The 22,514-nt window shown below is 37.3% G+C and overlaps 2 protein-coding genes and 1 non-coding gene across 10 annotated transcripts in view; 2 read left to right on the forward strand and 1 right to left on the reverse strand.

Annotated features, from left to right (window-relative positions):
- The first annotated feature begins 257 nt into the window (after positions 1–257).
- trnar-ccg lies at positions 258–330 on the forward strand. The gene has a single exon. It is a non-coding gene; the product is annotated as a tRNA-Arg (tRNA).
- Positions 331–1,298: 968 nt separating this feature from the next.
- Positions 1,299–11,719, forward strand: LOC113634581 (UPF0450 protein C17orf58 homolog). Its single transcript, XM_027133637.2, has 5 exons — positions 1,299–2,076; positions 4,136–4,735; positions 6,887–6,973; positions 8,617–8,808; positions 10,403–11,719. The coding sequence occupies exons 1-5, from the start codon at positions 1,986–1,988 to the stop codon at positions 10,588–10,590; spliced, it is 1,158 nt and encodes a 385-aa protein (XP_026989438.1). The 5' UTR covers positions 1,299–1,985; the 3' UTR covers positions 10,591–11,719.
- Positions 11,720–15,398: 3,679 nt separating this feature from the next.
- Positions 15,399–22,514, reverse strand: part of LOC113634454 (nucleosome-remodeling factor subunit BPTF) — a 40,260-nt gene continuing 33,144 nt past the window's right edge. For 7 of the 8 annotated variants that reach the window (XM_047813383.1, XM_047813380.1, XM_047813377.1 and 4 more), the window contains 4 exons: positions 22,296–22,488; positions 21,835–21,919; positions 20,413–20,599; positions 15,399–18,653 (listed from right to left, as the gene is read on the reverse strand). In XM_047813383.1, the coding sequence (XP_047669339.1) occupies positions 18,611–18,653; positions 20,413–20,599; positions 21,835–21,919; positions 22,296–22,488 (508 nt within the window). In that variant the 3' untranslated portion in view covers positions 15,399–18,610. Of the gene's footprint in view, positions 18,654–18,830; positions 19,516–20,412; positions 20,600–21,834; positions 21,920–22,295; positions 22,489–22,514 lie in introns of those variants that run through there. The other variant, XM_047813378.1, reaches the window with a different exon arrangement.

Raw genomic sequence — 22,514 nt, forward strand, 5'->3', positions numbered from 1 at the left:
CATTGGTTGGTCATGACGGCAAAAAACAACAACAAACAGCAGGGTTGTTGTCGCGAGACTTTAAGTATTCAAATACAATATACGTAAAAATGCTGATCGAAACAACGGTTGTGAAAATTTTGTGCTTTGGTTTCGTTAAGAAATCTGAAATTAATCTTTTGGATGTTTTTTTGCATTAGAAATCGTTTTAAATAGCAAGAAGAGCGTTTGGTGAGTGTGGTGTTTAAAAGGCATTGTTTCCCACAGCGGAGCGTGATGACCCAGTGGCCTAATGGATAAGGCATCAGCCTCCGGAGCTGGGGATTGTGGGTTCGAGTCCCATCTGGGTCGGAAACATCACTCATCCTACGTTTTGAGCTCCAAGAAAAGAAAACACCTTGTGAAAATTTGAGGACCACTAAATACCAGGGGAAATAGTGTTTAATAAAGACTTAATCCTTCAAAGTCAAACTAAACTGTACGTGATTACCGCTTTAAATACATTAAGATTCTGTTTTTATATCAACAAAATGAGCATGAAACCCTGGACATGAAGCGCAAGCTAATTGCGAATAAATATAATCCATCTGTAACACACACACACACACACACACACACACACACACACACACGCACAAATCATATTTAGTTCAAAAGAAAAAGAACACTAGATATTTCTAACATCACACGTGAGGTTCAACGCAAAAGTTTTGTTTCATCTTATTATTCATTATTCAAGTGTTATTGATTGTCAAGCTGACTATAAAGCATGATTTAAGTTATTTTTTTCTTTTAAAACATTTAATGCGACAGAAAAGTAAGAATGGTGTGTATATCAGTGTTAAAAGCTCTATGCAATATGCATATCAATGCATACTGATTACTGTTGAAAGCACACCCATAATCCGGTGTAATATAACACATGAACCAGCAGTGCATATGCTGCTGGAAACGGGTGCGGTTCTAAAAAAACAACTCAGTATCTTTTCACAGGTTTTAGGTTCAGTATCAAAAGCAAAGATTATTTCCCCACACGGCGTGTTAATGATCATTTCATTTCATTTAACAATAATATTTCAAAGAGTGTTGTCAATCCTTACAGAATACAGAGTAAAGAAAATCTCCTCATTGTCCAGAAGGGGGCAGTGAATCAACACTTCTACATCATTTACTTCTCACACTGCTGCTATTCAGTAATAAAATAAAATACAGCATGTCTTTTATTTTAAAATTATTTTATATTGGTTAACATGGTATACAAACGATAATTAAATAGTTTCAAGCAATGGAAATACAAGTTGGAAAAGGACATGACAGTAATAACATCTTAAATATCATCATCATCATCATCATCATCATCATCATCGATCTAATGCAACAATAATAGTTGCAGCAATGACAATTAAAATTGCAGCAATGACAATGGCATGAATAAGTAGCCTAATAAATAATAATAGTAATAATAATAACAACAACAACAACAACTTTAGTATGACTTTTTAATACAACACAAAAATAGAAAAAAGGATAAAATGACACTAACAAGAAGCCTAATAACAATAACAATAACATTTTGTATAATTCTAATACTTGAGTGCCATATAGGCTTCCAAAGTTAATACCAGCACAAACAATAATAATAACTATAACAAAATGATAAAGCTTTATATGAAAGAAATAGGATAAAAAAGACCAACAACAACAACAATAATAACAATTATAACAATAATAATAATAATCATCATCATCATCATCATAATAATAATAATAACTGCAGTAATTTTCAGCTATCACCAATCAGTTTTCATTAAACAGGGAGAGAACTATTTGAGTCTCTCTCTCTCTCTCTCTCTCTCTCTCTCTCTCTCTCTCTCTCTCCTCTCACTCTGTTAATAGGGTAAACTGGTCAGCTGATCATCCCGCCCCTTTACTCTAAGAATTCTCAGTGAGGATAAAAAGCCGTCACTCTGAGCTGCAGTGTATAATTCTTTCTCTCTATAAGGAAGATGCTCATGTTCATCAATAACATGTCCAGCATTTTGCTTCTCCTCTCTTTGGCTCTTGCCTTTTCTGATGCTGAAGAGCGTGGTGTCAATGGTAAGACTGCTAAACATATTTTATTCTTCCGCTTCTTCTTCTTCTTCTTCTTCTTCTTATTATTATTATTATTATTATTATTATTATTATTATTATTATTATTATAAATTATATATTAGAAAAAACTTTCTTCCTTTTACCTCTTTTTCAAAAGAAATTTACATTTTGCTAGAAAATCCTGAAGTACCACAAATACATTTAAATGTGATGACAAATAGGTGTAATGTCTTTTGAATGGATTAATATTAGAGCTGTCTAAAAACAAATACGGAGGTTTAATAGATATTATGCAGTAAGGAATGTGTTCTGATTGTTGAATCTGGACAAAGCTAGGTCATTTATTTCCCTGATGGAAATCCAAATACTCTTGAAGCCAATTTGTATATTGAATTTAAGACAGGTTTGGAAAAATGTTTATTAATTACTCTTAGATAAAAGAGTCATTCAAAGATTTTTTTATAGTCCTTTTTATAGCTGTGTGTTCTACATGGAAAGATTTCTCACATAGAAACTTTTGCGGCTTTACAAAATGATCAATTTTATATTTTACCATTTCCTCAAGAGTGTATAATGCAGATATTAGTTATTTTAAGTTAACCGAGTGTCACTCATTATGCTTCACAATTTGGGTTATTGTTAATCAAAAAAAAAGAAAAAAGATAAGAAAAGAAAAGAAAGAAAGAAAGAAAGAAAGAAAGAAAGAAAAAACCCACCATAATGCTAAAAAAAAAAAAAGTAAAAAAATTGTGTTAAAATCACCATTGTCCAGAGACATCCAGAGTACTCATATTTCCACCATTTAAATATTATCATTGTACCACAGCACTTTAGGGAAATTCAGCATTGCACTGGTCATTCAGAGCTGTTTCTGTTTACTGTTTATTGTCTTTTGTGTATTGTATTTTTTGTATTTTTTGTATTGTCTTGTAACTTTGTGTCTGCACTGTCTTTTGTCCTGCACTGTCTTGTCTGTCTTGTTTGTCTTGTCCTGCACTGTTTGCACCAGGTTGCACAGTTGCACTTTATGTGGCTAGGACTACTTACATGTCCTTAGCCCTGTCTTTGTTTTATGTAGCACCTTGATCCTGGAGAAACATCATCTCATTTCACTATGTACTGCAACAGCTATATATGGTTGAAATGACAATATAAGCTTCTTGACTTGACTTGAGATGTTAATGAATAGCTGCAATGGTAAAGAAATACTACATGTTTTTGTCAATGTATCCTTTTTTTTACTCTGATTACTGTATCTGTAGACATGCAACATTACATTGAGAGAAATTTTAACCCTTTTCCTTTTTAAAAAAATTTTAAATTTGTGATTGTTTGATTTGATTGATATTTGATGCAAATTTAAATGTACAGCTATATGACATATATGACATTATCCGCTGGTAAATTCTCAGTTTTGATTGGTCAGAAAGTGTTGTTTGATTTTCGAGAACAGCAAATCTAAAAATATTTCTAGCTGCAAGACAAAACTATGGTTTATCTTAAAGCTCTCAATAAAAATAACAGCTCTGAAAATAGCTTAAGTGCAAGGTCATTTATCATGATGTGTGGTTCTAACATTGTATTTCTTCTAGAGACAGATCTGATGTATGAAAGCGTGAAACAGCTATAGCTCCGCATACTGTAGGCAGAGGTTTTTTCAGAGATGTTTATTTTGCAATTTTAAAAGACTAGGTTACCAACAAAGAACATGTTCATGATGCCTTTGTGCCCAACATGAGAAGCCAAAAGTGAGAAAGGAAAAAAAAGCAGATGAACTAACGATTGTTTATATGTGTTATAATGTAAGCAATATCAGAACCGAACTTGTCTTATGGACATTCCACAAGGTAAAACATAACTATAAATAGGAAAAAATAGTTTTTTTATTATCAGTATCATTAATCACTGCATAAAACACCTGATATTGAAAAAAAATCAACTTCTGGGTGGTAAAGGTAACTCTGCTTTACTGATGATTATGCAATTTCCTCTAACAGCATGCCTCCTCATGTTTATATCTTACTTAATAAGCAGGGCTTCCTAACTGTGGGTCTATTCACAGAATTATTTTCCCTGATCGGAGCACCACCGGTACAAAGTGGAACATCTGACTCTTCTAGCAACCAAACCAAAACCGGAGCCAAAGATCCTTCTCTACCAGTCAATGAGCTGCTGGAGCAAGGCAAAAAATCTGCAGACCCAAAGCTGGCACTGCCCCCGGGTATATGGCCCAAACACACAGACCCACTGTCTCCTCATCCTCAGCCAGGCACACACAGCAAGAGCAAGAAGGGCTCGAGGGAGGAGCGGCTTCCCATTGATTACAACAACGAAAAACTGCGTAATGATGGCCATCATAATAAAGCCGTCCCTGCTGCCGGGGTCGGGGCATCGAATCGTACTCAGATACAGAAAGCTACACCTGAAAGCCCAGTGCTGACTAATAATCCTTCATCCAGTGAGTCTGAGCTAAATCACAACTCTAGGTCACGCACACGCTCACAGCAGTTATCATCTAACACACCAAGAGAGAGCGGGAATAGTCGGATGGATCCTGAGGAGAACAGACCAAGAAAATCAGGCCTGAACAGCAATCGTTCATTCAGCCAATACAATCGGCGCTTTTCCAGTTTACTCTACCACTTCGACATCTACAAAAAAGGTAAGAGAGGTTCTCTATCCGGGTCTTAAGTACTAAAGTTTCTCTGCGTAACAGCCTGACTCATAACTTTGGTGCTTTGTGTGGTTTTAAAAGTGCAAATCAAACCCTTTAATCATTCTATCATTTTTTATAATAATAATAATAATAATAATAATAATAATAATAATAATAATAATAATAATAATAATAATAATAATAAACTTTGTTTTGTATAGTGCCTTTAAAAATAGCATCTCAAAGTGCTTGACATGAAAAGATGAAATGAACAAATACACATAACATTACAGGCATTAAAACTAACCATACAAAAAATAAAAAGCCAATAAATAACAAACAAAGTAATCACATAAAAGCTACCCTAAAAAAGTAAGCTTTAAGGTAGGATTTAAAAACACCAGGGATTCTGCATTCCTAATCTCTGAGTGCAGAGAATTCCACAATTTGGGAGCCAAAGAAAAAAAAAGCCAGATCACCCATAGTTTTTTGCCGTGTTGTTTGGATAGTTAGACCAGCTCCAATAGAGCATAGAGCATGTGTAGGAATGTAGGGGGTTAACAGCTCACACAAATATTGAGAGGCCAAATTATTCAAGGCCTTATAAGTGAGCATGAGAATTTTAAAATCGATATGGATTTTAAAACAGGAAGCCAGTGCAATTTTTCCAGGATAGGTGTGATGTGCCCCATTGCACTGGTTCTAGTCAGAATTCTAGCAGCTGAATTTTGTACCAACTATAATTTACTTAGGGTAGCTTTAATAACTCCAGCCATCAAAGCATTACAGTAATCAATGCGTGAAAAAACAAAAGTGTTGATCAGCCACAGAGAAAGTCAACATGGGATGTAATTTGGCAATGTTTCTGAGATGAAAAATTGATGCTTTGACAGTATTACGAACATGATGGTCAAATGTCAAATTGGTGTCAAATATCACCCCCAAGTTTTTTAGTTTGTAGGCCTCTATGTAGATTTTTGTGGTCTGGCAATGAGCTCTTCCCCTTGTGCTGCTCAGCTCTGCCGTTTGGTTAAAATCTCTCCTGACTCATAACTAATGAAGCATATATAGTTTTCTGAAAAAGTTTGGTGAAAATTTCAAAGTGAAGGGTGAAGTTTTGTCAGCTGAAATTCTCTTCATGCAGGACGCAGTGCATTTGAAAAAATATAAAATATAAAGAACTGCTTAAAGCTGCAGAATGTCATTTTTGGTGACCTCTGTGGTAGAAATATGTTATTGCAAGCAACATGTAAATGAAGGGTTTGTAGATTTGATTGCATGAAGCAAGTCATTAATCAGTCCGACCTAAAAGCTTTGTGTTGACTAGAGCAAGTAAACACGGCAAAATAAGCAGTACAGGTTCAGGACTGGGAAACACTGCCTTATAGTTTTTAAATCCAATCACTGGAAGGAAATGTGTGTGTGCATGCTGGAAAGAAGAGAGAGAGAGAAAGAGAGTGAGAGTGTGAGAGAGAGAGAGAGAGAGAGAGAGAGAGAGAGAGAGAGAGAGAGAGAGAGAGAGAGAGAGAGAGAGAGAGAGAAAATCTCTGAGGGTGGATGGTTATTCTAATTACTCTTTCCCTCAAGCCGCAAATTGCTGCTTAGCTCACACACTTTGAATGCACCCTTTGTGCTGAAGGTCTTTGAGCCATAAGATTAGTGGGGGAAAAAAAGAATCTGAAATATGCCTAAGTGAAATTGGCTACGATGCGGTGATTAAACTACAGATATCAGATAGATAGCCCTGCACCGTCCCACGCCGGACTGGAATGCGACGCTTTGCCTGGGATAATGGCACAGCAATGACAGCTTTGGCGTTGGAATGAAGCTCTGTGGTTTTCCAAGTGGCAATCACGGTCACAGTCAGTTGTGTTCATTGTGTGCCGTCATTTTAAAATATGCCACCTAATTATCCACCACTTAAAAATGATTTAGATTGGCTTTTCAGGATGGAGATAAGTCTAAATCTGGACTCAAAAGAATGCTGGACTTTTAATTATGCTGTGATTAAGGTCTCGACCTGCCTTCATCTGACTCTGGGGAAATCAGGAAATAGACATGCAATCAAAGTGACTTATAGTCTTGTGGTGTGATGTACTGTCGCTTCCTGTCCTTTCTTTGAGCGCACTATTCACCTCTCTGTCTTTCTCCGCACAGACTCGGATTTCATCCATGATGCAGTGTGCTTGAGTGAATGCAGGAAGGACAAGGACGAGTTAGAGCACTTCTGCTATAGTGAATTCGGTGAGTATTCAACACAATCAAACTGATTATAATAAAAACAGGTTACAGTCTGGTTAACTTATGAAACAATGGGGGGAAAAAACTCAAACCATAGAAGAATGCCGAATTACAGGAGAAAAAAGTGCAGAACTACAAAGAGAAACAAGAGAAATTGAGCATACCCAGGTTCCCTCAAGCGCTTCATCTTCATGGTAGAAAGATTGCACTTTGAGTTGCGCTAGTTTATTTATGTATCTCCAACGTAGCTCCTGGAAATCTGCTGATCAGTAAAGTTAAGCCTGACCTCTAAAAACACCAAATTACATCAGGGTCTTTAGGAGAATATGAAGAGTTCAAGTTAAAGCAGCTCAAACTGCTCAAATGAATACTTTCCCATTTCAAACTCAGAATAAGTGCATTTATCTGGAATTTCCACAAGGAAATGTCATATATTACATCATCTACAATACATGGATATTCAAAAGGTTTTACTTAAAAGTAGAAAATACTTAAAAGTTCAATGTTTCTCTGGCTGAAGCCACTGAAATATTTTACTACAGTAAGTCCAGGTGCAGTTGGTATAAAATAGGCATTGTTACCAAATATCAGATGCATTAAGGCTGAGTATTATGGATCCTTACTGAACTAAGCACAACACCACATCTGATGGTCATAAGGAAAATATACAGAATGTTATGAAGACGGGTTGAGAGCTGTCACATTTGTTTTGATCTGATCTCCATCTGGGCTAAAACTTTTCAGCCCACATTTTTGACACAGCCATTTTTAACATGTCCATAGCAGATATTGATAAGAAGCATGTGAAATACAATCACAGGGTCATGGTTGTGAACAAGGTGGATTTGAATATGCATCCCCCCCCCCCACCTAAACGCCTTCGGAGGAGAAACTAAAATTAGATGGACAAAGCACACATTGTCAAATGAAAGTACATATTACACAAGGACAGGAGGCAGTAAAGTGTAAGTGTTGTAACACTAAAGTGTTTTATATTGGTCTAAATGAATGGGTTACAGCTTTCCTGTTTATCTTGTTTCATATTCGAAAGAAAGTCGTGTGTGTGTGTGTGTTTGTGTGTGTGTGTGTAGTTACAAGGAGTGGAGTTACAAGAGTAGTGTTGCAAAGAACAAAAAAACGAAGTATGTATTTTCTCTAATTTAATTAGCAATAATTAATTTACTAATTCTTTATTATTTATTATTAGACTCTTCTGCCAAATGAACAACATTCTTCCAGATAAACTTAATGAAGCTGTAAACACACCACACTGTGAAGATGCTGTTACACATGAAAATGATGATTCATTCACTTTTTCCAGTTGTCTTTCAAATTGGTGGAAAATGAGCGAGAATTAATTCCCCACACTGTGTTGACAGAAAAGTGGGTCAGGTCTGTGTGCAGTGGAAAAACACACAACGGTTTGTCAACAGTGAGACTAATCATCATATGCAAACTGAAAATATTTGTGTTGTCAGAAGAGCTGGGGTTTACATTTGTGTTGTCTTGAAGGGGTGAGGGTACATTCATGAACCTATTTAGCCTTTTCTCAGGAGACTCCTGAGGCTGCTTCAAACCATGAGGAGTTCCATGGCATTCATGGTGTGTGTTCTGACATCATTTTAATTAATCTTTCTCTTTTCCAGCCATCAATGGCATCGTTCACGACATTGATACAATTCGTCGAGGCATCAGGCTGGTCACGCTGCTTGTGAGCAAGGACGGCTTCTACAAGATGAGCCGCCTCTACATCACTCAAGACACCTACTTCTTCAAGGTGAACATCCTGGTCTTGGATACCTACAAGTGTACCAAACCTTGTCCTGACCTCAAACTTGGTGAGTTCTGATGAATTTTATGAGTATAAGTGAACAATTCTGTATAACCATTTTTATCTGCCATTATTTCCATCACTACTGATTTTCATTCTCCTTCTATTGGTTTAGACAGACATTCATTTTAAATAAGCACAAATCATGGACATGGTTAAAACAAAAGGAAGTGGGGGATGAGGATGAGGGTTGTTACAGGATGTCCTTGTTCACTGCTTACTAAAGGCTTTAGTAGGTTCTAACATTTTGACTTTCCTTAGACTTCCTTGGATTCAGCTCCCTCAATACTAAGGGCTCCTGGTGTTTCTTGTAGCTTCCTGTATCTACAGATATGTTTTTGTCAGATTAAGGCTTTGATCTGTTGCTATTTGTGAAACTGTAAAACTTTTCAGTCAACCACATCATACGGAAAACAGGAATATGTCAAGTCAGCTAGTCTTGTGTTATCTTGAAGACATTTTATTGGATGAGTGAAAATAGAGGATTGAATCAGAGATACATCCAGTCTTTGGTCCTTGACCGAATCATCAGGAATTTACAGTAACACCAGGCCAGGTCATGATACTGACAATCAGGTTGCATCTTTTTGGTGTACTAATAATCAAATTAGTAGCTTCAGTGCCTGTCCCAGACAAGGATGCATGGCCTTCCCGGTCCATAAGCACATGCTTTTGATTAAAACTGTTTGTATAATACTGACCATGCTGAAAAATACAGCCAGTTACAACACAGTCTGAGCTAGCCTTTAAACCTAACTGGTACTTCAACTGCTATGTTGTAGACACCTTATTGTATATAAGAAAAAAAGAACATTAAGGCAATTAGAAACCAAGCTGGAAAATAACTAACCAGCTGGTTTATACCATATTATTACCTATCTTTCTAACATTAGCTGTGGTTACATACCACAGTGTTTCATATTGCCTCCTAACCCCATGTTCACATTAACGGGTAAAAATGGTTGTCATTGTTTGTGAGCTATTTTTTAATCCTGATGTGAACCATTTTTAGCAATATATAGCTCTAAAGCTAGCTAATCACACAAATTAAAGCAGTAATTGGTTTGAAAAGTTTTACAATCTTGAGCAAGCCTACTAGCATACTAGTTTCTTTGACAGATTAGCAGTGCAAGCTAATAAACGCTTACCAGAGGCACCAATAATCTCTGCTAATTTCCTTCTAAGATTTATTTCATATCAATATGTGAGAATGGATTAGATGGAAATAATAGTTCTATGAAACTAGACTAACTAGAAATTAGAACTAATTGCAGCTACAAGCTAAACTTTGGACCAGGCCGGCTGTAGAATCAGAGAAATCATCCAAACCAATCGTTTAACTTTACTGTTATACCTACTTTGCATAGAATTGAGAAAATCTCTATTCATATTCCTCTTGTTGTGGAAATCATGCCTCTATATCTCAGATATACACACAGAGTGTGAGTGTTAATCTGTTAGTTTTAACACTTGCTAGCAGGAAAGCAGAGTATAGATATTGTGATACACCATAAACACTGTTTCATCATCATTTGAGGAGTTTACTTAGGTGTAAAAAAAAAACTAAACCACTCTGCTTGCAACAATATTATTTTTTCCAGGTAGCAGATATATAATCATGGGTCATATCTACCACCGAAAGCGCCATCTCTCCTCTAGTCTCCTTGCCCTCCTGGGGGGCAAACTGAAACCAGGAGACGGGGTCCTGCGCAGCAGCAGCTACGTCAAGCGCTACAACAAAAGAAGACACCAGAAAGCTCAAGAGGCCGTGCGCTCAAGGTGCAGGTGAATGGAAAAATTACAGCTCGCTACCGACACTCGCTGCATGGGAGGAATAACTGCAGCCTTATGTAAATATAAAAAGAACAAACTCATAATCTTGCAGTATTATCGGAGGAGATAGACAGGAAGACAAAGGCGTCTCTGTCCACCCTGCCCAAGCGTCCGAGTGTAATAGATCAATCCACTCCAAGTGGGGATATTTTGCTTGCTGTACAATGCTTGCCTTTCTGCCTGTCCTCTTTCATAGACGACTCCAGGGAAATCCGCTGGATTCCATCCACTGGCGGAGGATCTGATTCATGTCTGAAACATGAACCAGGAACCGGCTAAATATTTCCTCCGAGAAATATTCAGAGCAAACTAATAAAACGAACATTTTTTCATGTGTTTATCTACCCTATACACCCTGCCCTTTTTTAATATGCACACAACAACCATGATGTGTTTTTAGTGTACATTTACCCGCATAAACACAAGAAAAGTCCGGAAAGATCAGAGATGTTGCAAAATAACCTTGTTGAGGAAATTGAGAAAAGTCATGCATCCGCATGGCGTCAGTGTCTTCTGAGCGGTTATGTCCAGTCATTTCATATTCCGTAAAACATGTACCTCTTTAACGAAGCACAGAATATGCTATGTGACTTTGAACTTGTAATGCACTACGCACGTTGCAGAAGTTACTATTTTATATGCTTTAAGAACATTTCCTTTAGAAAATACATTCCTTCACTATCTAGAGTGCCAAAGCCAACTTTCCATGCCTTATATAGTGCAAGATTCTTTACAGTTTTTCGTGTTAATTGCGCTTCCAAGCTTCTTCTGAACACATTATACAGTGCCCAATGTCCTGTATGCAGGTTCATTTTTTCCTCCTATTTTTCCACTTTGAAAACATCATGTGTAACTCAGTTAAACTAGGTTTATTTTCCCATTCACACCGTTTGAGCTGCACAGAATGGGAGCACAAACCAACCACACAGAGCTTCTATTTATTTTGTCCATACTTTGTATTTCACCTTTAAGTTATACCAGAATGCAGGAAATGTGCTGTTAGGCTCAAAAGAAGGAGAGGAAGATTAAAGGGTTTGAAACGAGAAGGGCACAAAAACAACAACAACAACAACAAAAAACACAACCATTCCCTTTCTTAACACAAGCTTATTTTTATTTTCTGTACTTTGGGATACTTTTTACTGCATAGTAAAAGAGAGACTGTAGAAAAAGAAGGCCAGTGTGAACGCGTTCGTCTTGAGCCCTAATCGGATAGTAATCTGATCCTCTGTGCACCTGGTTACATGAAAGAGGGCGGTTCTGTTTAGGGTCCTGTGAGCAAAAACATGGGCCAGGGCCTCAGGGAACAGACGCTCCAGGAGCCGTAATGGAACGCTACCTATGGCGAATGTTTGCCCACACACACACACACACACACACACACACACACACACACACACACACACACACACACACACACACACACACACACACACACACACACACACACACACACACACACACACACACACACACACACACACACACACACACACACACACACACACACACACACACACGCTTTTGGCTTAGGCTCAAAGGAAGCAGAAGGGGAGCGGCACGGGCAGGAAAGAAGAGGAGCTTTATGGGCATGTTGGGTGAAAGAGAAGGAAAGATTTCAAGAAATTGGTTCCTTCATTCCATTAGTCAAATGTGTATAGTGGGTGGAACTGAAGGTAAACAGGGAATACTTTTATATGCACTGCTGATGCACATTTTGTCATTCTGAAATGTCTTATTAAATAATAAACATATTTTTTTCTACCTGGTGTATTTCACTTATTCTGGAAAGAGTTTAATACACACGATTCCTTAAAACAGACCTGAATTTTATAACTTTACTAATGTTTAGTGGTTCATCATTCATGCTCCTTTAAATGCCCCACAAAATATGAAAAATTGCACATGCAGCATCATTAGAAATTAAATTTCCCCAGGTTTATGAATTATAAAATAACACAGTTGATTAATTGAATGCTGATGAACTTTTCCCACAGGTACATGCAAACTCACTAGACTCTCATTTTTTTAATTTAAACTTAACCAAATGTAAAATGATAACAGCAATTTTGTTTATCACTAACATAAATATTGTTTCTAGCTAGTTAAAAATGTTTCCAGTTACTACATCATGCTCTAATAACCTACATAGGCTGAGCAGCCTTTTACCTTTAGTTTTTAAGTGCATTTTCTTATTTAAACATTTAAAATGTTTCAGATACTTTAGTTAATTGATTAGTTAGTTTAATCTACTTTTTTAAATGCCTACAAAAACTCTAAATATGACCTTCACCCTTTACCCTCATAAAGAAAATCCAGGATCTAAGAATATGCCAAATATGCACACTGGGAATACAAAACAACCTCTTTCCCCCAACCCCCACATGTCCCCCGGCACCCTAAACAGCTAGCAGGCTAGTTGACTAGCTCACATGTTTTTTCCACAGCTAGACATAAGTAAGAATCCAGTAGAGTTTCATTTTGCCCCATTATCAGTGATTTCAGCAGTCAAGCCTGTAAAATACACCATCACAAGACAATAGCATAAGTTGCAAGCTAGCTAACTATCTAACTTCATTAGCTAATGTCATCCTCTGATAACCTGGATATACAAAATGATAGGTTCAGAGGCAAGTTTGTAACAGTAAAAATTAAACTTGTGTTTTTTCACAATGTATATAAATGTAAGTAAATTTAAAGCTGCCATAACAAAAAAAAAATACAACTAACTATGCAACCAAAATCAACCACCCAAGAGAAGATTTTTCATGTTCAGGATATTTTACTGATTGTTCCCAGAGATAAGGAAGCTTGTAGAGAGTTCATATCATCTATAAAAACACAGCGTCCTGAAGACCAAACACAGATCACTGTGATAAGCTCAGAACCATATCATAACAACAAGTAAAGCTCATTTTAAGCCGATATGGTCTATTGTAGCCATATTCAGCACTCGGTTCCCATGCTGAGGTGAGCAGGAAGCAGGGGCCTGGTCCCAAATGGCTCGCTAGAACATGTAGTTCACTACGCATGGTACTCAAGTTATTATCTCATACTCTGTCTGAACTTAAATAGCTAGAAGGAGGCTACTTGGGATTCAGACAGAGACTCCTCTCAGCAGGGGGACATTCCTCATGGTGAGAGGTGGTGAGGGTTTAGAGAAATCATGAGAACATCTTCCTGTGTGACAAAGACACAGCCTGAGAGACTCAGAAACAGTTATAGAGGTCACCAAGCCTCCCTGCTGCCTTGTTTTGGCCCACATTGAACACCTGATCTGATCAGTCTCTTCTGAAGGACTTTTCAATGACATAAACATCAATATCAAAAACACTGGACTTGTACTATAGTCATGAAGACGTGTCCCCATATGATCTTCAGTCTTGTTGAATGAGAAGAAAAAAGTAGAATTAATAATGCAAAGACTTAATTAAGACTGTATTAAGAAATGGTACGTTGCCAATTCTTTCCTTTCTTTCCTGTCATGCCGACAGAAAAATAATCCATTACAGGATAGTGTACATGCTATCCTTCCTATAACAGCACATGCCAAAGCGTTTTATTCTGCTTATGCGACAGTTTGCCAGAGGTTACATTTGTTGGATTAAAAAATCATACATTTTACATCATACATTTTCCTGGTTCATATTTACATGTGATGATAAATGTCCATGAAACAAGTATCATAGTTCCTATCACTTACATTAAAGTAGCCGTAAACAAGTTCCCACACCATATCACAAAGTTGATAAGACCATAAAAAATGCAAAGTCCTTCATTTTTAGTTTTTCTAAGGTGGAAAAAAAAGAACAGCTAGAAATGTGAGTGTTAAGAAGTTACTAAAAATTGCAAATTTTTTTGTCCACGATTAATTTTAATCATGTGAAAGCTACCCAGACCTTCAGCTAAGTGTATGCTTGGGTAAGCATCATTAAGAGGAATAAAGGCTCATAATGGAAGCAAAAGTGACAGGAAGATAGCTATTAAGGTGGAGCTTCTTCCAAGCTTCATTTAATTCATAATTCCATAGAAGTCATTCCTCCTGGAATTTCTTCCACTTTCTATTGCTATTATGTTACCTTAATGCCTTCACAAGAATCACGAGAACTGTTTGAAACTGTTAGCATTAGATTCTACATCCTGCATGTAGCACCAGATCTAGCTTTCTGATTAGATAAACCATCAGTACAGCTACAAAAGTGTATGAAATATAAAGAGAAAGCTATTCAAATAATTAATAATTATGTGCTTCAAACTGAGAGCCAACTACTATCTAGCTTCTTAGTGAGGGATAGATTACCTTATGAATCACAGTTGTCATCCGTGTTTATTACAATATTAGATTACAGTATCTCCACCACTTACCACAGTTGTTTTCTCTTCTTCTTGTTTTTATTTTCTTTCCTGGCTTCCACACAGGTAAGTTTCTTTTTTTCCTTCAGTTTGAAAAGCATTTAAAATAAACAGGTGCACATACGAGTAAGATGGACCCTTGTTTTGAGTGGGATCTTGGTATAATATTGTGCACTACTCCCTGGATGTTTTGGGAGAATTCTGCACTTTGAGATTTGACATTTTCCTGGAATTGCCTCTCTTCTTGTTACACCTCTGTTGGCTGGCTAGTTTAGTTGTTGGACTATTTCTCAACTAAGTAATGACATTTAGGCTGTTTAAAAACCTCCAGTAACATTATTGCATGTGATACACTCATTCCAGAGCAACACAGGGTCACCGTTACAAAACAACACATGAGCTTTGCTGTCATTCATTAATTTTTTCTTTTTATTATCTAGCAGGAAATGTTCTATAAAGTACAAAAGATCTCTTTGTTGATGCAGTCTATTAAAAACATATTTTTTCCACATTCCTTGTAGCTTTTCTTTGACTTACTATAAAACGAAGCATCCAAGAGATATGATAAATTAACTGTACAGTATATTATGATGAGAAAAGACTGGCTCAGTTTGCATTTATAGGGGAATAAAAAACAACAACACAAAAAAAACCAAAAAAAAAAAACTAGCAAACTTTTTCCTTCATTACTCCCACAATATGCAGCATTTTAATCCAAAGGATAATTTAACCAAAACGTAAATGCCCAATGTATTTCTATTTACTCAAAAATCTACCAGAATAAAGAGTTCTGATTAGCTTTGTAAGGGAACGAATGAAAGTGGCTAGGAATACTAATTACTTCATTAAGATAACTCATCAGGCACCTGTCGAGGTTTACTGAATTGGTTCATGAAATGAAATCCCACTACTATTAACGTTCAATGACTATCACATATCCGTTACTTTAATTAAACTCTTTATGCCTGTGAAGATTTGTGAGTAAATAAAACTCAAATGATTAAGGTGAAAATACATCTCAAATATCTAAAAAGTTTTTTTTAAATGAGAAATAAAAAGAAAATGCAAAATATAAAATGCCTAAGATCTTTCTAACTATTATTAACCTTATATATTGCAGCGACAAGTTCTAGAATAGTATGAAGACATGTGAATGAACATATTAGCTCACACACACATACACAGGCACACACTGTATTCTCACACACTTTTCCTCAAATGTAGTCGATCAGTCAAGATATATTTCTGATATCTGAAATTTGTTTTAGTTTTTCAATAAAGCTAGGAAGCTATTGCTATCAAATAGTACAGGTCTATCGTATTACACTGACTACAAGTTTGACTTCCATTGTTTGTAGGATTTAAAATAGATTTCTGTAAAGCTGTTTTGTCAGCCTATTATTAAGCGTTATACAAATGAAGTGAAATTTGTAGTACAGCAGAAAAGCCTGTATTTCTGTGATTTAAAGGAGAAATGCATCAGGTCAATAATTATAATCAATATGTGATGTTCATTTGTTCATGGTGAAGGTTTATTTGCATTTTGAGATTAACCTAAGTGCCAACACTGTCAACTAAACCACATTACTGATGAAGGTTTGTGTTCGCGTGAGGTAGACTTCGTTTACTTGTTAGCTACATTAGCCTTGTATCACTGATTGACTACATTTAGGGCATTCCTTTGAAATAAATTCTGTGTCTATGTGCCAGTGTGAGAGAGATGTAACTAAAAAGTTCCACAAATAACCAGAGGTTGTCAAAATGAAACAGCAGTAAAACAAACGGTGTCAGTCAGCCACATTCAGGCACGATAAGACTCTTCAAATGAGTATTCGAGAAATCATCAGTGTATCATCAGTCTCCAGAAGATCCACCTGAAGATCTTTTAGGGTTCATGCGCCATTTATTTGTTTAGCAATTTTTTTCCCTTCCCTGTTCAAAACAGCTTCAGTTATAAATGTTAAACATTTCTGCATTAATTCTCCTCAGTGTAAATTGCTTCACTCAGAAAAATAATTAAATACATAAAAAATAGACCATTTATATATTTAGAAAATTATATATATATTTATATATAAACAAGTATACATATTTTTCTGGCACATGGTCTGTAATAGAAATAAAGCACTGGGTTGTTTTCCAGGCTGTTTTCATCTGAAGTCCAGGAGTTGTGAGAGTGATACTGGATCTGGATGTTCTAAACATCTGATGATCAAATTATCTAGACCACTAATTATTGTGACAGTGTTTGTAGACTGGACAAAGATGGGAACAGGCAGACACTTGTTTAAAAGTTTGGTATAAATGATACAGAAATGATGTTGTGTTCCATTGTACTTCAAACCTGAGGAAATGACCTTGGATCTCAGTTAAAATGAATCTCAAGTGTTGATCTTACAGAAATAACTGGGTATTTGACAATCACTTTGGTTTGGATTTGTAACCTTTTTGTGCTCTCCATACTTACCAATACTAGATAAAATATTCCACCTTTCATGAAATATCCTCTTATCTCATGTGGTTAGATTTCCCGAAGGTTCTGATGCACACTACATGCACCGATTAAAAGTTTAATGGGAAACAAATGGCTTTTTCCCAACTTGCAAAGCACCAGTACCAGTTTTCAGTAACCAGGACTAAGGCTTCGGAATGGTTTCAAGGCTCACACTTTGTGAGTCATTTGTTTCATTTAACAGCACATCGTAAAACTCATTAGAGGTGCCAACAAAGGCGTGTGTGTTGTTTAGACCACAGCCCTGCTGAATTCTTAAATCCGATTGGTCAGAAGGTGTTGTTACATTTAACTAAGGAGTCTCCATTGTCAGCACTTTGTAACAGTCTGTAAGTCTTTGGGAAATGTCTAAGACTGAGGAGACTGCTTTAAGAACAGGAAGGTACCTTGTAGCACATATGTACTCCAATAATAAATGTGATGGTAAACAGTACAAAGTATGAATAATAAATAAATAGCAATAGTTGGCAAATTACATAAAATATACAACACTCAATAGTGTGCTGTTATAAGGTTATATCTCTGACAAATTATTTTCCAATAACAGCAAGTCTCCTCTTGTACATGTTGGTCATGGCAGAGTGGTAGAGGCAAAAAAAAAAAAAGCGCCAAAGTTCCACTAGTTCTTGTTTGGGCTGGTTCTTGTTTTTCAGTGTGTAATGAAAAACTACATTTCTGGTTTTGGACAAGTGCAAAACATCACCATATCCCTCAAGAGGAAGAAGAAGTGGAATGCATTTAAAAACCTATTTCTACTAGAAATATTTTATTATAAAATATCCCGATTTTGGAGTACATTGGAACACTGCATCATAGCCCAAGTTCTGCTTTAGCACACTGTAAAGGATCAGTGTGGATAGTTTGGTACATGCCCAGGTGATGTTCCATCATCTGCAAGAAAACATCTCAGACCGTGTTCTTTCTTTACAATCTTCTTGATCTTCTTCCCATTGCTGCTGTACAATGGTTCGGTCTGTATCCTGTGTCACTGATCTCTGATCTCACGCTTCCTGTAAGAGCAGGATCTCCAGCACAGTGTCTTCCAGGCATTGTGGGAAACAGGAGCTCAACTGGCAGAACCAATGCCCAGGGTACAGAATTACCAAAGAACTTATAAATAGGAAGGTGTAGACTGCACTTTGTTGTTATGAGACCTGCAGAATGCAGAAAAAAGAAACAGGTAGATATCTTGTATATTAAAACCTTTTTATGAAAAAGTACAAAAAGAATGCTAGTGGGTTCTTTTAGGTTTTCTTCAGTGTTTTTTTTTTAATAAAAAGTAAGAAAATATAAAAAAAAAGAAAAGAAAAAAGATAGCAGCCATGCTGGTGTGAGTTCAACTGTTCATTTATAGATGTTAATTCATTCTGGACACACATTAGGATGGTGTTCATAGGATCATGAACCAGTTTCGCTACACATGCAGCATCTGTGAGATCCACACTCTTGATGAACCAGTCTACAGTTCTGTAATGCTCCTTCACAAAAGGATTTCAAATGCATAAAAAATATCATGTACACAACTCCAAACTGAGATAAAAGACTACAACAATTAGTAATGTAACATTGCCAAATATCCACAAAATAATAGCCAGTGATAATACAGTATGAATGAGGTAAGCTTGTTTCTCACCTCGTGTAAGAGATTTTAAAACAACAAAAGCTTATTCAGCAACTTTTCTAAATGAAGCAGCTAAATAAAACGGACACTGTATTTCCTTTACAGACACGTGAAACGCACTGGTCTACTAACTTAATAAGGTAAATGATCCTTTTCCATACTGAGATATATTACACTAGAAAAAGTAGCTTTTCCCCTGATTGAGATGCAAACATGGCTCCTGCTTTAAATCGCTTAACAGTCCGTCTTCCGAACAAGAGTTTTGTTCCTCCATACAAAACGTTCATGCTGTGTTGTCTTTGCTTAAAAACAACAACACAGTGGTGCTCCATGGTAGGCTAGTTTACAGTAAGCCTGGCAGCCAGCTCTGAAGACCTACAGTAAGCCATCATAATCTGTGAGAGAGAGAGAGAGAGAGAGAGAGATGATGGAAGTGAATGCATGCAGAGCACAAGTGAAGATGATACTAACAATGATTGCAAAAGAATGTACAATAAGCTCAGCTGCAGCAAAATGAAAATGAGTTCCAACATAATAGAAATGAGTTGAATTTGTTTTTAAAATGTGTGAATTTGTCAAATAAAACTGGAAGCACTTCAGTTTTATTTCAAAGAGTAAATCAACACCCATGTGAGCAGCATGCAAAGATGAAATGAGAAATTAACATGTAGAGTGAAGACAGTGAAGGAGAGGAAAAGAAAGTAAAGCAAATGGGAGAAGGGGAAAGGAAAAAGAGGGAAAAGAAAGAAAACTAGAGGAGAGTAGAGGGAAGGGGAGACATAAAGGAAAAGAAAGAGCACTAAAGTAATGAGAAGGAAACAAAAGGAGTGGTGGAGAGAGGAAGTGGAGGACAGAAAAGGGAAGGGAAGGCCAGGAAAGACATGGAAGAGGGAGGAAAAAAAAACAGATGAGAAAATAGTAGGGGAGAAAAAGAAAGAAAAAGTAGAGGAGGGAAGTCCAGAAAAGAGAAGGGAGAGATGGAGGGAAGGAAGGAAACACTGGAACATAGGGAGGAATAAAGTAGCGAAAAAGGAAGGAACAAAGGAAGGAAGGAAGTCAACAGCTTCCATTAAACAGATCTCTAGTTTGTCCCTCTTCGAGAACCCTTAACGGTTCCAATTTCCGCCCTTAACTAGACACAGAAGTATTGAGTACTCCAAGTGCAGAGGGGGTGAGAAATGAAAGAAGCTGTGCAGGGTGAGAAAGAAAATGTGAACGTAAGCAAAGGAGAAAATTAGGGGAAAGGAAGATTAGGACAAGAGACTGTGTGTGTGCGCGCATGTGCGTGTTACCTGCTTGCTTTGAAAACTTTAAGCTTCTGGACGAAGAAGGTCTCAAGCACCTCTGCACACTGATAGAAGGGTGAGTCGCTGGAGTTGTAGTATCGACAGTTATCGAAGATTCTGGTCATGTCCGCTACGTACTCAGTCAGCTTACTGTAGTGACGATTCACCAGTCGCTCCTCCATCGTCGAGAGGTCTAAAACAATACAGCACAAACGTAAAACACAGAGTCATGTATTAAGCGTTCTGTACTAAACTATGACACTGAAGGTGCACTGACAAGATTAAGCACTCTGTACTGATGCAGAAATCCTGGGGGGAGGGGCTTAGTTCATTCCCACAACGTTAACAGACACATTTGTGCTGGTTTGTCTGTAAACCACACAAATGGAAGAACAGTGAAATTTAGCCCTTCAGCGGGGAGTTTTTTTTGCCTATAAATGCAGATGGAATTTTTTTGTACCACAGTAGTGGAAACAGTACAAATGGATATTTTCTTATTAATATAATGTTATAAAAAGCAGCAGTGCATATAATGTTATTTCAACTGAGAATCTTGCCATTTCTTGTTTTCGTTCTGATTTTATAATTTCCTCGACTCCGCTCAAGCCACGACTGCGGGTTTACGCTGCTGTTCTGAAACCGAGAAATTCAACCTACTGAGAGGCAGATGAAAATAAACACATCATCCTCACACCTCACAGAGGCAGACATCTCTGCATTGTACTTTTCACTTTCTCTGTGTTTACAGCTTTCCTCTACTTTTCTCCTCCACTCTCATTCGCATCAAAGACGATCTTCAAGAACATCGACATTATGGCACAGGGTGTGTTTCTGAAGACGGCACACATCCTGATGGTCTTTTGCGTGTTGCAGAGTCATTAGGCATCTGTTTGTTGGTTGGGTTTGCGCTAGGCGTGTTTGCACAGGTCAGTGATCGACACAGTTGGCCTGATTTTAACTCATTCAAGATGGAGGCCTTCATCTGTGACTCAACAAGGGCAATCTTTCCTCCATTATAGCTTAAATAATAATAAAATTAATGTTTCCTGAGTAACTGCAGCAGATTTAAGCCCACTGTGAAGGTTTCCTGTATCCAGAAGCAGCCAGAAAGTTCATTTACTTTTACATTACGGGACTTCTCAAATGTAGCCTATTAACCGAATTGTTTGGTGTTTGAACTTTGCTTATTTTGTTTCACGCTGGAGCTACTAAGATAATACGTCTATTGAGTAAGACAAGCTTTGCCTCAAAATGTGTGGAGTACAAAAGAGCTGAACATTCTTCCCTTATTTGTTATTTATGTTATCCAACTAGCTATGAAACAAAATTCTGGATAGTGCCATAATCCTGCTGAATGAAAATATATTTGTGGCATAACTTTGTCCAAAATTTCCTTTAACATACATGAATTCACCACTAGCTTCTTACCCATAGGCTCCTTTATTACTCTATAATAATCAGGGGCATCTTCGGGGTCCACCGGCTCCAGGAAGGGCCACGCCATTTTGTGAGCCTAGAGAGAGATACAGCAAGAGCACACACATGGTCAGTCGAGTGTATTGGAAGCAGCTGCTTCAACATTGGAGAAAATTAAAGCCTTTTCATTCCTCAACAGGAGGGCATGGGAGTCAGAACGAGAGAAAAGGAAAACGTGAAGAAGGAAGGGATAAAGAAAATGGAAAAGAAAGACAACACCAGCTCCTGGGAAGCCTTCCAAAGTTCAGGTTGATCAGATAAAACGTGCGGAGAAGAAAACAGTACCAGATTTGTTTTCTTCTACTATGAGGAAGAAAGAAAGGCAGGCGAGAGAAGTGAGAGATAAAAAGAAGAAAGCGGCAAGAAAATAAAAAAGAGGGGGGGGGGGAGAGAGACTTGGACATGAAGCAGACCTGGAGTGAGCGGAGGATCCTTCGTAATCCCTCGTAGTCTTTCTCTGTGAGGGGTGTGAGGACGGTCATGGCGTCCTCTGTGGATTGACACTGAGGGCAGATATACTCGTCGATGTACGTCGCCTCGCTCTGCAGGATCCCCACACAGCGGCCATGGTACCAGTTCTGACAGCGGTCACAGCCGATGTAGAACCTGACAACAACCAGATCACACCAATC

Source organism: Tachysurus fulvidraco, chromosome 5, assembly GCF_022655615.1.
Source record: "Tachysurus fulvidraco isolate hzauxx_2018 chromosome 5, HZAU_PFXX_2.0, whole genome shotgun sequence".
In the NCBI taxonomy this organism is placed as follows: domain Eukaryota; kingdom Metazoa; phylum Chordata; class Actinopteri; order Siluriformes; family Bagridae; genus Tachysurus; species Tachysurus fulvidraco.